Consider the following 16,709-nt stretch of genomic DNA (forward strand, 5'->3'; position numbering starts at 1 on the left):
TTAATTCGTAATTATTTTATTATTTTTATAAAAGACTTCATGAAGCAGTTCTTAAGAAGAAGCAGTTACAGGTTGTATCACTCAGCAATGACAAGCTGAGATATATGCGTCGAATTGATCACATGTGAATTTTTTTACTAGGCTGCTTATCGTAGATAGCAGAGTTTTCTGATAAGATGAGACATTTATCACACACCAATACGTTGCTAAAATAATTACATGTTATTACGGCCAGATTTGTGGTGAACTGAACTTAGCCCTGTTGTGAGACTTTATTAAAAAATTTTAGAAGGTGATTTTCAAGTGGAAATCGGTGAGTTTTCAAGCGAAGTGTATGTTTTATGGTAGCCTGTATAGCTGTTGTATGGGTTCGACATGAAAGAAACATATAACTGCATCATTGGCCGAACAGTGAAAGTAAAGTCAATATCTCCTAGTGATTGAGGTAGGTCGCAGAAAGCTAGTTTTGTGTTGGCATTATTTTGAAGAAGACTTCATTCATCTTAGTCTTTGGTTTTCATCGGATATTCTTTCTTCCTTATTAAAGTTTGCGTGCATCTAATAACATTTGATCATTCATATAACGACAATTCCACGCCAGTCTTCAACCACTGTCATCTCAAAAACTTTCTCGAGCCGGCGAAGGTTACACAAATTGACACCTCAGCAGAGTTTGGATGGAGAGATTGCAGTCTTGGCTTTTTTGGTCGAAGCCGCGTTATGTTTTTGGAGTTAATGGACATTTCGCTGCAACTTGCAGCCAGTATCGACAGGGTGGCAAACAATGCCATGAAAACGGCCGTGCAAGTCTGAGATAATATTTTATGTATGGGAGAGTTTAGTCATAGTCGATCAGTTGCCTTTCTTCCTTTCCACGAACTGGATTCTAATTGAGGCTGGTCACACCGGGATGCCGAAAAACCTTCCCTATCACACAAATTGCTTTACTCTGAAATTGTCTTTTTGGCAGGAGACCACCAGTCTACAAATTATCCAGTCAGATGTTTTGTCATTTTATATTGTAGGTTTTCTTAGAATGATAAAACTTGCAACTAACTCCCTCTCGTTTAATTTTTTTATCAGCTGGTTTTATAGGACACACCTGTTTCATTCGTCAAGGTCATTGCAGTGTTAGGATCACTCGTGACAGTGGCGTCCTGTATTTCCTCCAATTGTCGATGCCGAGAGAGAATAAGGGCCAGGAGGTCGACTCCTCACCTGGAGGCGCTTGACAGCCCCGCGGTGAGTGCTCGACTGTTACCTGAATATACCAGGAACTGCATCAATCCCCACTCCATGAACGGCAGCTCATTCTGTGGGTCTTTGTCTCTCTCGAGTGTCTGCTCATTTCGCTTGGCAAGCCGAGAGTCAGGGAGGAGTCCTCGCCTGGTTGGACACCAGAGTCAGATTTGCCAGCGCGGCTGCCTTTCTGCCGCATTCGTCGAAAAACTGGTTGTAAGGTGGTCCACGCATGCTCTCTGCATGAACACTGCGTGAAGCCACTTTGCGTCCAGCTGATGGTCTGTTCCATGTTTTAAAAGGACTATATTTTATGGAACTGACTGTGTTTATGTTGAAAATTCCAATTCATATTCATTTACCATCAACAACCATGGTTAAACATCATTTCCACAATGTTTAGGGTGTTGTAATATGGCAATAGTGGGGTGGATGCTGAATTAAACTACATCACGGCATGCCATCTCCTGAAAAATCCTAACTACATGTGTAAGGTACGTACTTAGTACCTACAAGTATATATAGATAGAAAAATGTTCTGTAATTTTTCAAACGATTTCTTTGAAAATCAGTTGCCAAGAAATAGTTTGTAATACAAGAAACATATTGTAACACACAGGTATAGTTATTTTTGCATATATGAAATACGTTTTTCGAGATTATATTATTTATTACGGAAATAGGCTCATAATTATATATTTTAATTGATGTTTCATTCAAGTAAGTATAATTATTTTAAACCATGCTAAAGATAAAAATATTCAATAATTAGGCTTTATTTGGTTTTATTAAGCTTATTAATGTGAGCAGTTAATATGTACTGAAAAGTTATTCAGGGAACGGTTTACAAATAACTTAAATTATTGGAGGTACTGGGACAACACAGGATAAATGCCCGTGTTAGAATCCGAACCTAGTATTAATGCAAAAACTATTTTGTAGTTGTACAAATGTTTTTATGTAAATGTAGAAAGTTACAATTACAAATATGTAGCTGTAAATTTACATGAATATTTCTGTTCCATTTACAAAAACATCACAGAGTATCATATAGTCTTATTTTTCTCGATTTTTTCTCATTGATTTTTCATAGGACCCGAGGCGAATAGTATTTAATCCTATAAGGTTGGATTGATATGTGATCGTAACAATAGACAAAAGTGTGCTAAATATTAGGGGGCTTTGGTGTCGGCAGATCAAGATGGTAGCACTGGCAACACTGGTGATACTGGCGTGTGTTATCCTGGAACAACTATGGCTGGACGAGGCGGGGACGTTCGAGCGCATTCTAGCGGCCGCGTCACCAACTACGAGGCAGTCGGCGATCCAGGAGACCTGGATTACCCAGCGACTGGACCACTTCAACCCCGCCGACACCCGCATATGGGAGCAGGTTCGTGTACTAAGTTAATGAACTTTGAGCTGACTGACGTTCCCCGAGCCAGGATTACATAAATGGTAAAGAGAAGCTAACTCCTCACGGCTTTCTTTACTAACTCTACCATATTTGTGTTTAGGGAATAACTCAAAAACACTATTTTTGAGTTTTAATGTTTTATGGCTTAATTTGTGACAGTAAATTGAAAATAATAATGTCTAAATACCGAAAATTTTGTTTAATCTGTCACTATAAATTAATTCTCACATGAGGAATTATAGTTTTTGTTGTTATATTCCATTTCAGAAAACAATAACATAATAAGTAAATTATGGTATTACAAAATCCTTTTAAATTTGAATAAAAACTTAATTCCGAAATAAAATCTTACTACATGAAATAAGTGCTTTCAAATAGATAGAGATATTTACTGGTATTTCGTTTTTATAAAACAATTCCCTTGATTTAACAAGCATTGTACGTTGTGCATTGCGAATTACTGATCTCTCATTGAGCATAAAATCGTTCGGATACAAATTAAGAAAGCGTTACATTATCTTATCAAAACTTAGGTACGTTCCTGTGAAGTTGCGTAAATACGTCTGAAACATCTCGTGGTGTTACTGGAAAATATTGGTAACGTTCATAAACAGGTACAAGTATACTTCGCTATCAAAATGATACATAATTATACTTGCAAAAAAGGTTTTAGTGCCTGAAACATCTATGGGATACGTGCTTTGCACTTGCTGACTTCTTCTGTACAAAGAAACCGTTTACTTCGCATTGATGATTATAAAACACCAGATTTCAGAAAGTGGACTTATGAACTTGTTCAGCATAATAAATTCTGTTCTTTTACAAAAAATTCCTTTGGAAACCATTTGCCAAGAAATAGTTTGTAATACTACAACCACGATATTGTAACTTTGTACAACACATACTTTTTGGAGATAGTACTCAGTATTTCTTACGGAAATTGGAGCATAATTTTATATATTATTGATGTTTCATTCAAGAATACATTTTTAAACAATGGAAATATAATCGAATATTCAATAATTTGAATTTATTATGTTGTATAATGATTATTAATGTACGCCGTTAATACTGGAGAGATATTCTGGGAACGGTTTGAAAGAACTTTAACTGTTGGAGGTAGTGGGACAAAAGGGTAAGAATCCAAACTCACTATTACTGCGAACACTATTTTGTAGAGATACGGTTATTTATGTAAATGTAAAAATGTACAAATATATGTAATTTAATATTAATATTTCTGCTCCATTTAATTTTTAAAATGGGTGTGAGTGTTTTATGTAAGCGCATTAGAAATAATACTTAGATACTTGGTGTAATGAAAAACTAACTTTAATTTCGCAAGCAAATAATTAATAGAAATAAAATTATAAAGGAACTGGAATGATTTTATGAATACTAATGGTAAAGTATAAATTCAATCAAATTAAAAATTTAAATAAATACTCAGCATACAATATAAACATAAACATGTGTAGGTATAATTTGAATTATTTACTTTAGTCAAATAATGGACATAATTTTTAATTAATTATTAAAATCAATATTAATGCTGAATATATTTATGCATTAAGTTTTAATTATTTATTAAATAATAATGTAATAATTTATAATGCAAACAATTTATAAATATGAGAACAAGACATCACTTATATAAATACACTTGAAAAAGTTTATAAACAATATATATCACTAATATTCACAATGAATAAATGTTTCTATCTAATTATATGGACCAGTATTCAATATCAATAACTGAAGTATAAGATTTAAAAGCACATATATAATTTTTATCTGTGTGAAACCCTTTTTCATCCTGTGAAGATTTCGTTGCATAGTGCGCGCGCATCGCAAAAATTCACACTCTCCCCATGTTTTCATAACGCGCCTAAGGAATTATAACTTCTAAAAAAAACAGTGTGTGTGTTGCGCGGCGATGCACTTGACCGGTGCTGCGACCTGCCGGTCGGCAGAGGTACTTCCAGAACCTCGAGCACCTCCGGGAGGGCGGGCCCTTGTTCGTGTTCGTGGGCGGCGAGGAGCCGACCAGCACCGCCTGGCTGCAGGACGGCCAGATGATGGCGCTGGCCAGGACGTATGGCGCGGCCGCCTTCCTGCTGGAGCACCGCTTCTACGGCGCCAACAGACCCACGGAGTGAGCCCCGCTCCATCACACTAGTGGTCACGTTGGGAAGCCTACAACTCACGTTGTTTCGGTTCCCTGCCAGAATTTCCGAAGATTTCCGAAGTTTTGCGTTTTGGTATTAACGCCACTTCAGCCGCTAAATCAGAAGTTTCCAATGAAAACAAGCATGTTGTGAATGACCTAACATAACCTAACCCTTCGATTTTTTAAATTTCAATTTTTGAGAGAAATCCGAAGTTGCACGAACGTGGTAGGGAACCGAAACTATGTGAGTTGTAGGCTTGCCGGTCACGTTGTAGTGCGACCCAAGTGTGTCAGCACCTTCATAGTCCTTGACGGGGAAGCTTCCTCAATTATTTTACTTATAATATTTTTTTTATTTTTAAAATATATATAATAATACCATATTCAATTGTTTATAAAATTATTTTTTACTTAAGTCCTTATTTAATGGATTTTTATCAACTTGAAGGCAAATTATTATGTCAGTCGTAGCATGCACTGAAAGCATGAAATCATGTGGTATACAGTTTCGGATTAAACCATTCGTCTTTAACTATTTATTATTAGTATAGGCTATCATTCATTCAATCAATAAAATTTAGGTTTTCCTAAAACCGTAGAAATTTGAGTTTTTCAGGATTTTGGGAAAACCTTTTTTTTTTATTTAACGAATTTTATACTAAAGAAAAGAAATGAATTGCAGTGACAAACTTTTATAAACAATTAAATTTGGTAATATTATAAACATTTTAAATCATCTGCAAAAACACGAATTATCAGAAACGAAAAAATTTAGAATACTGCCATCTTAAAGGGGCCGCCTATTCTGGGACGTATCACTGTTAGTGAAGCGGGATGATAACTGCGCCACTTGCTGGTGTTTCTAGCGCGGTATCGCCTCTAAGCGCAAGGCTCCGTACTGGCGCGCAGTCTTCTCGTCGTGCAGAGGACAACTATGAAATTTGAGCGGTGACCGTAACATTAAATGGCAGATAAATGAACATAAAGGTATAATGCAATTGTACAGTACTGTCAAAATTTGATCCGGTTATTTTATGTTTAAAACTTTCCCAGAAAACACGCCTTTTAGCCAATTAACTCTTCTAAATATACCGTTTAAAAACCTAAAGTGGAAACAATACTTTTCGGGCCTCAGCAGTAGTATATGAATAGCGGAGCTGGCACAGGCTTCAGGCTGTGGATTGAAGATTGTTTACATTGTGACATCACGACGGCCATCTTGGATGCGTGTAACGGGACACCGCGTAACGGGACACAGCGTAACGGGACACAACGTAACGGGACATAACGTAACGGGACAAGTAGATCACGGCGGCCATTTTGGATCCGCCATCTTGGATCCGCCATTTTGGATGACGTCATTGTGTTCTCGAAAATTCCGGTGATGTGTTTTCCGCCATTTTGAATTATGACGTCAACGTTGCAATTTCCGTTACGCCCGCCATCTTTAACTTTTTTATTTATTATCCGATTTTAATGAAAAAAAAATTAAAATTTATAAAAAAATTCAAATAAAACAATTTTAATAAATTATTAATAAAAAATTGTACTTTTACGACACGGAGTTTGGAGTCCTCGGTTCGAACCCGACGAATGCAAAAAAAATTAAAAATGGCGACAGGCTCCTTCCTCAATGGTGGTTGCAGGCAGACTGACTCCCACCACTTTTTTTCAAAGCATATATATCGTCACCTAGTATGACGTCACGTCATCCATCTTGAAATTTGGACGCCATCTTGAAAATCTTTATTTATTATCCGATTTTAATGAAAAAAATTCCAAAATTCATCAAAAAATTAACGTATTTGAATTCTGTTTGATTATATCGATGTACGTCCTTGGTTCGATTCCCGGCGAGAGTAAACGGTCGATCCTTCCTCCATGAAAGCTACCTAGACTGATCTACCACCAACAATACCAAGGTATATATCGTCAACTGGTATGACATCATGTCCGCCATCTTGTCTTCATCCGCTGGAGACAACCATCTTGTTTTCGTCTGCTAGAGTGTGCCGATAACATGTAGTATAATTATCTGGTCACCATACTTTTGTCCTCAACTGTTGACAATGAACATTGACCTTGACCTTGAACATTGACCTTGAAATTTGACCTTGACCTTGAAATTTGACCTCGACCTTGAAATTTGACCTTGACCTTGAAATTTGACCTTGACCTTGAAATTTGACCTTAAACTTGAAATTTGACCTTGACCTTGAAATTTGACCTTGACCTTGAAATTTGACTTTGTCCTTGTCGACCATCACGGACCCGACATTTTACGTTCAGTAGATGCTACCAGGAGCTACCACCTGCTGGAGTATGCCATCTTGTGTGTGTACTCGTATTATAGAGTACATTTACATCTGGATAATTTTATTCTAACCCGCTAGAGTGCAGTAATCATTTATTATTACTGTGACACCCGCCATCTTGAAATATGGACGCCATCTTGAAATCATGTAATAATGTAGCTAGGAAAGTGGGAAAAAATCCAAAATTCATTAAATAAATTAGTAATCCATATAATGATTGATTGGATCGACTAAGGTCCTTGGTTCGATCCCTGATCGATACAAAACAACTTTAATTTTAAAAAAAATACTAAAAAAGTGTTAGGTTTGAGAAAATAAAAACACCACAAGTTCTTTTAAAGAAATTTTATTACATAAATTCAATACACTACTACAAGTACAAAAAAAAACACTGACAAATTACCAAAGCCTTTTGGATTCCTCGATTCAAACAGTCTTCTTATTGTACGGACTAAGCCTTTTACATGACTTTAAATGTCTATCCGATCCGTTCATCACCGCAGCCAGAGACGGACTGAAGTTCATAGCACTTATATATAGTCTCATTAGCCGGTACAACACATGAGTCAAATAAATAACCATGTTCATTATACGTCTCGGAGCATTTTTTATAATGACGATATAAGCTATCGAGACGTGAAATTAGTTTATTGCACTTATTGCACTGAAATTGTATTCTTTGAACATTATTAGAACAACCGCTTCTTTCATGTCTGCAAGCATTTGAGGTGATAGTAAATGATGCACCACAGTATTTGCACTGATGCGAAGTACGCTCTTCATTAATTGAAGTATTCAATGCTGATGAAACTTCAGCTGATGGTGGAACAGCACATATCGAAGTCTCCTCCAGTGTTGTCAGAGGCGTTGTCAACGGGATCTGCTCCAACATCGTCGGCGTCGACGTCATGGTTCCCGTAGTCGATGGTACATCCTCCATCGAGTACGACGTTAAAGTCGGTAAAGATGCCATCGAAGTCTCAAGAACAGGCAATTACGCGACTTATGCACCAGAAGAAACAAACTAGGTGATCCGTACACCGTCGACGGCAGTAACAAACTGAGCGTCCTGCTGTCTAGGACTCGTTTATATACATTAACCGGTTTGAATAATACGCTAGTCAAATCAAGAACAATTTACTAAAATACTAGCGTCAAAACAACATTAAAAAAATAGAAGCACCATCAACAAAAAAGGAAGCACATTTGGAAGCACCTTCAAAAAAGGAAAAACAATAGGAAGCACCGACTACGAAAAAACAGCACATTTGGAAGCACCGTCATCGAAAAGGCAGCACATTTGGAAGCACCGACTACGAAAAGGCAGCACATTTGGAAGCACCGACTACGAAAAGGCAGCACATTTGGAAGCACCGACAACGAAAAGGCAGCACATTTGGAAGCACCGACTACGAAAAGGCAGCACATTTGGCAGCACCGACAACGAAAAGGCAGCACATTTGGAAGCACCGACTACGAAAAGGCAGCACATTTGGAAACACCGACAACGAAAAGGCAGCACATTTGGAAGCACCGACTACGAAAAGGCAGCACATTTGGCAGCACCGACAACGAAAAGGCAGCACATTTGGCAGCACCGACAACGAAAAGGCAGCACATTTGGCAGCACCGACTAAGAAAAGGCAGCACATTTGGCAGCACCGACAACGAAAAGGCAGCACATTTGGAAGCACCGACAACGAAAAGGCAGCACATTTGGAAGCACCGACAACGAAAAGGCAGCACATTTGGCAGCACCGACAACGAAAAGGCAGCACATTTGGAAGCACCGACTACGAAAAGGCAGCACATTTGGAAGCACCGACAACGAAAAGACAGCACATTTGGAAGCACCATCATCGAAAAGGCAGCACATTTGGAAGCTCCATCAACAACAAAAAAAAGGCAAAAAGGAAGCACAAGTTACGAGATCTAAGTCTTAGTTAGAAATCAGAATACAAGAAATAAAAACATTAAATTCTTATAATTTAAATTATTTATTTTATTGCTTTACATTATACAAATGCAAGTAAAACAAGCCATTATTGTATGTAGCCAGCATTCCTCAGTTCCTTGAGTATGAAGGATATTTCTTTGATGCACGAATAGTTTCCTGCACAAAGCGAACCATGTAGAAGTCTTAGCCGGTCAACCAATATGTTTGGATCTTTCCACGATGTGTAATCATTCTCTTCTACCACCATCTTCCTTCCACCTTTATAAATATTATGATTTCTGGTGTCTTCCGTTTTACCACCAACCTCAGGGTAACTTTCATGTTTGAGACGAAGATCATCACAAGCTTGATCAGATTTATTTAATATATCACGTCGTTTCCACCGTTTCGGTCTCAGAACACCGCCACATTCTTCGATCTTGGCAGCTTTAGGTGCTTCATCATAGTCTATGTCTTTGTCAACAGCCTCAGAGTCACTGTAACAATCACCGTAGAAGTAATCGTCTTCACCCAATTTACCGTAATAATTCTATGTTGATGATGTTGAAGTGTCTTCATCGTCTTCATGCTTCCTTTTTAGGAGTCCATAATTTTTACAAAGTAGGAAAGATCTACTTGAATTCGGCTGGAATATATTCTCACTTTTCACGTTAAGGATTCTTCCATTGTCTTCATTCTTCCGTAAATCATCAACCTCCTTCAATTTAAGTTGTTTGTCAAGATCGGAAGAGCCAAGAAAATTATTGTCGTAATGCAGATCACTCTTCCTTAGGCTAGTAGATTCATCGTTGTCCTCTAGCTTGTACGCAGGCTTGGCGCTACAAGTTCTGCCATGTCTTTTTAGGCTCTCTCTCCGCGTAAACGACTTGCTACATCGAACACAACTTATCATATTGCGCAGTGGATTTTTAACACAGTCATTCTTCTCGTGTTGTCTTTTATTCTTTCTCAAGATAAACTCTTTACTGCAAAACTTACACCTATGTTCTTTCGATACAGCGTCAGATCCCAAATCAGAATTCATATTAGTTACTGAGACTAATGCCAGATACCAATTGAGTGTTTTAAATTAGATCCAATACTTAAATAGAAATTTTTTCATATTTCATCAGCGAGAATTAATATATCTCATGCAAAAGTACTTTATGCATGTAGTTCTGCTTTTCAACAACAGATGTCGCCACATGTTGCTTGCAGGTAAATAATATTTAGTTCTTTTATGCGGGATGCGGGATGCTCACTAACGATCGCAAAAGAAGGATGGCTTCGCTAGACTCCAAGGAAAAGGAAGTTCGTCTTGCATGTTGGTGCTCCACAGATGTCTCATGGAATAATATTAATTTGACTGAGTAATGATATGTGTTAATTCCACCTGATAAAAATATTGCAAGTTTTGATTTAGTAACAGAAATTATCGAATTAAATGTAACTCGAAATAAAATGACATGTCTCAATAGAAAAAAAAATCCATGCAGAGAGCGGGATCTCAGAATAGTCAGAAACACTTGAAGAAACCACAGGAATGATTACAAGAACACGGGAAAAACCATCAAAATATTGACAAGAATAATCAGGAGCACACGAAGAAAACCACCATAATATTGACAAGTATAATCGGAAGCACACGGAGAAAACCGCCACAAGTTTTCTTTGTTATCATAAAATTACATAAAAAAATTAATAAAAAAAAACACAACAAATTCAAAAACTGATTATGCTAGCTTGTGAACTTCTCATTGTTGAGCAAAGATAGAGTTCTAGTCCAAGCCAGAAATGGCGGATCCAAGATGGCGGATCCAAAATGGCCGCCGTGATCTACTTGTCCCGTTACGTTATGTCCCGTTACGCGGTGTCCCGTTACACGCATCCAAGATGGCCGTCGTGATGTCACAATGTAAACAATCTTTAATCCACAGCCTGAAGCCTGTGACAGCTCCGCCATTCATATACTACTCTCAGCGAATTCTTAAATGCTTTCCGTAAACAGACCCCACTCGGATATCTTTGAGTAGTTTTCAAATACCGTTGTTTTTCCTGAAGCTCTGCACACCGTATGTGTGCCCAGATAGGCGGGGCCTTATGTAAGTGTTCAAAACAGTGCGACGTAAAACCCATAATCCTTACTTTCCTGAGGCCACTGCGCAGGCGGGGTGTGGTCGAGTGGCCAATCACTGTCCTCCTTACAAGGCAGTCGTGTCCGAGTGCCGGCGGGATTACACCCAGATTCTTAACATGTGGGGAACGTGGCTGACATTGCTGCGAACCGGCGGGTTTTCTCGGGAGGCTCCTGTTTTCCTCTCCAGCGCACGCATTTCGTCTCTGCTCTGTTTCCTTCATTTCAATCCCCATCGTCTCTAGTTCCCTCGTCAACGAAATGTTAAACAAAAACAATGAAGAAAAAACAGATTTGTGGCCGCCTCTAAATACTTTGTGTTAAAAATAAAATAATTTTCTATTGTCCATTAAGTAGCGTTTTAGAGCCAGCAATGTTTTGTAATCAATAAATGGTTTTGTTGAGACTACAACGGTATAGTTTTGTCACCGCAATATATTTGGTAGGTTCTGTATTGACCAAATAATTTCGTGGTGGTATATTTAAATTGTCAATTTAGCAAATAAATACATGGCTGCCTGGTCACAATAAACGCTAGGAGTTACACTGCACGTTTAAATCATCCATTTGATCGGAAAAACAAAACATCAAATAAACTACTTGAACGATAACACTAAAGACTAAAGTTCACACTGTGAGTTGTACCAAACATGGCTACGAGGAACCTGCAAGGAGCTTACAGTTGTCTGACTCTCTACCTCTATTTTACTCTGATGAGTCATAGCCTCGACTTGCCGACTGCAGTTTCACTTTAAAAATAAAAAATAAAAAAACTTGACGCTTTTGGTAAAGGTAGCGGATATTTGGCCTACGGTCTAGGAACCTCGCAGATTTAACAACATTGTTAGCTCACAAACAAAACAGAAAAGTAATTAACAAATTAATTCTAACGCAAAATCTTTCAAATAAATTAAAACTACGGTAGGAGGGGCAAATAAGGCCCACTTACATAATAATTGCTTGTAACTATTTTAATATTGGATATTTAGAAAAATATTTCATATAAAAAACGCTCGCAGATAATATTGCTACATGAGGGTTGTACAAAAGGGACTATAACATATATAATGGAAATTATATTAGAAGAAATGTAGATAAGTGTAACTGGGTCATATTACCTGTACCAGCGCATGTATAACATCAGAATGAAAACTTATAGTGTGCAGAAATATTTGTAAATACTTACATTGGTTTGACAAACAAAATGTAAACATAAGGATAAAAATAATAAATCAGGACTACTTAAATAAAATTCATAACGGACAAAATGTGTATGTCCGCATTATTTAATTTAATCTTATCTTAACACCCAACTTGGTGAGAGTTAAGGATACTGAACTTAAGAAAAAAAACTTAAAAAAAAATAACTATTGACACTTTAAGCTTAAACCATAATACAAATTTAGAAATAAAGACAACATGTAACACAGTTATGGTAAGTTAACAATACAAGCTAACAGCAATAAATTCCATAGTTACTCATTACAATCAAAACAAATGAAATCTTCATCATCAATTGTGAGTCCAACACAGTCCTCGTGGACCCAAGTAATGCAGGAACGGCATGCCCGCTTGTCTGCAATAAAATCTTATTGGCAGACACCACACAGCCATTGCTCTTGGGTAGCCCCTTCATCAGCACCAGCATTTGAAGTGGACGGTTGAGCCATGGTTGTAGAATCATTTTGCACCAACAATTGGGTAGAATTTTTTCCAAAAAGGTTTCTTTTCAATGTTTGAGCTTTGAAGTTGACAGCCTTTTTTCGTTGGACTTTGCTACGTTTAGGTTTGATGTTAGGTGTACCCATAAGTTCTTGAAAAGGCGACTTGCTAAGTTTTTCCATTCTTTGAGAAAGAGACATGTCATCGTCTGATGTGTCTTGGTGTGATACAAGACTGGGCCCAAAAGCTTCATCAGGTATCGCAGCACTGTTAAATTGCCAAAAACCTGTTGCTCTAGAACCACTGGCAATGTTAGTTAATGTCATACATTTACTCCAAACAGGAGTGAATACATGAGAAAAATTCTCATTAGTAAGCTTCCTATTTGGCTCCTCGGGATCTTCTTCCCAAATCAAAAGGAGCTGCTGGTCCCAGTAGTGTTCAAAAGACCGGAACACTGCCTTATCCAAAGGCTGAAGCTCGTGAGTCGTGTTGGACGGCAAGCAAAACAGAGTAATCTCATGTTCTTCAGCTTTATTGACAATTGAAATGTCAAGGTAATATTTTGCTCGATCAAGAATGAGAAGTGTAGGGCCGGGAGGTTTGAATTTACTGAAATGTTCTAAGCATTTAACAAACACTTGGGTTGTCATACTAGCTTTTCCTGTCATTTTTACAACTGAGCTGGGTGGCAATCCATACCTAAAACTTTGTTTGCACCTTACACCCTTAAACAAAATCATTGGCGGTATCACTTGGCCTAAAGCACTCGCACATGCTCCAACAGTGACGTTTTCCGCATGTTCTTGAGCTTCAAGATGCACTTGCTTTGATCCTTTTTGTGCCAATACTGACGATGATGTAACGTAAGTCTAACCCCTTTCTCGTCCATGTTAAAAATGTTTTGCGGCTAACTTTTTAAATCTAGATTATCAAGAGTGTCGGCAAGCTTAGTGAAGTAATCGTCAACAATCACACGATTCAGTTTTTGTGCTTTAGCTGGATTTAATGATTGTGCTTTTCTGTTTGCAACACGTGGATTATGGCGCATAAATGAACGGTACCATTCCCTACCTGCTAGCTGCTTTTCTTTTTTGAATGGGTATGGAATACTGTGCTTTTCAACAAATTGTAAACACACATGCGTAGAATTACTGGTGTCAGTGGGAATCCAATTTCACAGAAGCGTATAATTCTGTTCTCTAGGTCACATTCTTGATCATTCGTTAAAATGCTTCGTTTCCCCAGCTTATGCTCAGATGACCCTGATTTTATGTGATTCCTCAGGGATCTGCGTGGTATACCCAACTTGTTTTCCACATTTCCCGTGTGATAGTAACCTCAGGGCTTCTTGAATCGTAGATTGGTCCCACTTTGCTCTCAGTCCTCTGCATTTCTTGCCCATTCTTAAATAATCTGGGACAATTTTATTTTTGTTACATCTGTCGTCGTCCAGGCTATTCCCCGGGAAGGGTGCGCTGCCCGACTGCTCGAGGTAGAGCGGGTTCAGGCCTCGTGGCCTCCGGGGGAAGCTAATCTGGTGCTCGTAATGACAACGTCCAAGTTCAACGGGCGACTGCTGATTTTATTGACACACTGACCCTGATACATGGGGCTGACCCCATCCCCGCCTGTGCACGTCTAAGGGGGAAGCCCGGCTCCGTGAGCTGTGCCACGCCGATCTGTGCCGCACTGCAAGTCAATGCGATACTGGCTCTGACACGAAGTCTACTGGCTACACGATGTTCAGGATATGCTCCAAATCTCTGTGGGTTGCGGGACGTGTCTCTCGCGTCTCACTCGTGACTGTCAGGGCGCCCGCGCCACGAGGGCCACTCGCGGTTCTCACAACACACACACACACACACACACACATATTTATACATACATACATACACACACAAAAGGCCTATCCTCGTTCTGACCAGCGACGCTGAGTGACTATGCTTACCCGCGAAAACCTGCGACCTCTCCACCTCTCCACTCCCGTAACCGACCGGGCGCATGACTCGCTCGCGACTGCCGCTGTCCGCGCGCGGCGCTACCCTTCCTGACGCGTCTACCCCTCCCCTCACCGTCTCCCCATCATCCTCATCGTCTCCCACGGAGTTCGTGACGTGTCGCAGGCGGGGCGGGACCTAAGTCGCCCAGTGCACAATCAGAACAAGACCCTTCAAATAAAAGTAAAAAAATATATACAAATTCAGTTTCTTCTGTGATACATAAATTGTCTGCTGAAAAAAAAAAAAAACACATCGCCCTCGTCGCCGGGAAGTACTGTCGTACTTGTTGTACCACTGCGCCTAACTGGCTCCCCCCCCTCCCCCGTTTTAGCCACACTGCACCACACACGCATAACTGGCAGGAGGGGCGTTGCCTCGTCATAACGGCCTGTAGGGCCTGTAGCACTTGGTTCGACGTCACATCAAACAATAAGCGTTGGTTATAAGTTATTTTCTATACATGTTGTAGAGGATAAAATGTGTGGCCACTAACAAGAAACATTTCCTTGCGGCTAGTGATTAGATATTTATTTGAAATTCATTTTTAAAATAAAAATTGATGTATAGCAGAAGTATTTCCTTTACACTCTACATTTTTAAGTAATTGAAATTCATGTACGTGAAGTGTAAAGTATTTTAAAACCAATGACAGGTAATAAGGCCCACCTCGAATAACACTGGGCCTTATTTCCTGTTAGCTCGCCATTTTTGTTTTATTCAACACAAAAAAGAGGAATAGTCTTAACCCAAATTTTAACGCATGGTTGCATTGTTTATAAAGTGCACTAATACACTCTATAGTACTATAACTTATTGGGAAGCCTACTTTTCACAGATGAGAGAGCCAAACGTCCGATCGTGCATCTTCGGTTTTTTATTTGTTCATTGTAACTCATGATAACTAATGGTAAATTAGGTTAGGTTAGCTACATTATAAATACTTTAAAACATTATGGACAGTTGATTTGGTTAGGATAGATACATTAAAGATACTGTGAAATCATGTTAACGGTTTCCTAGCCCTGGATAGCTACATATTAAAAAGTTATTTGCTAAGCAACCATAAAATGATTTTACAGTATTTTTAATGTAGCTATACTTACCTAATATAACCAACCATTCACAATGTTTTAAAGTATTTATAATGTAGCTAACCTAACCTAATCGACCGCAAAATTTAATGTCACACCGGTTTATACAATGAGATAGAACGGGGGAAAAAAGCGAGCATGAACTTAGGGGAACTTCGGGTGTGGCTCTCTCGTCTGTGAAATGAAGGCTTCCCATAACTTATTATTAATATATTGATTAAAATGTAGAGCTTCTTTTCTGTAGAAATGTTATAAAATAAAGCAAACACTCACCTCCCGTTTCTTTGACCTGCTCTATACTGAACACAACGAATACTACAAAGTTGATGAGTTAATTGTTAGATAGCACTACTAGTAGCTTCATGACGGCACTCTCAGCGTGCAAGATTTTTGGCGGGATATATTTTAAACAATAACTGGGCCTTATATCCTTGTGGGCCTTATATCCTGGTGGGCCTTATAGCCGCAACCACCTTACAATAACTATCAAACTGCACAGTAAACAACGTAATAATTTTCCAGCTATAAACTACCACGAATTAAATTCTTTAATTACTGTAAATTTCCAATTTTTTTGTCAGTCCTAACATGAACTATGAGAATGCTATCGTGTTTTACCTATACAATTTTAAACTAAACGTTTGTGTTTAGCCTTTGACATGCGTTACTTGATTTGTGTATATAATTAATAAATCAATACATTTTGGATTTCCCAAAACTGTAGTAAAAAAACAGGTTTGTA

The 16,709-nt window shown here is 38.5% G+C and overlaps 1 protein-coding gene across 1 annotated transcript in view; it reads left to right on the plus strand.

Moving 5' to 3' along the window:
• Positions 1-214: 214 nt before the first annotated feature.
• Positions 215-16,709, plus strand: part of LOC134529320 (thymus-specific serine protease-like) — a 31,822-nt gene continuing 15,327 nt past the window's right edge. The window contains exons 1-3 of the mRNA XM_063363264.1: positions 215-313; positions 2,435-2,632; positions 4,630-4,811. Of these exons, the coding sequence (XP_063219334.1) occupies positions 2,441-2,632; positions 4,630-4,811 (374 nt within the window). The 5' untranslated portion in view covers positions 215-313; positions 2,435-2,440. The remainder of the gene's footprint in view (positions 314-2,434; positions 2,633-4,629; positions 4,812-16,709) is intronic.

Source organism: Bacillus rossius, chromosome 1, assembly GCF_032445375.1.
Source record: "Bacillus rossius redtenbacheri isolate Brsri chromosome 1, Brsri_v3, whole genome shotgun sequence".
Lineage (NCBI taxonomy): Eukaryota > Metazoa > Arthropoda > Insecta > Phasmatodea > Bacillidae > Bacillus > Bacillus rossius.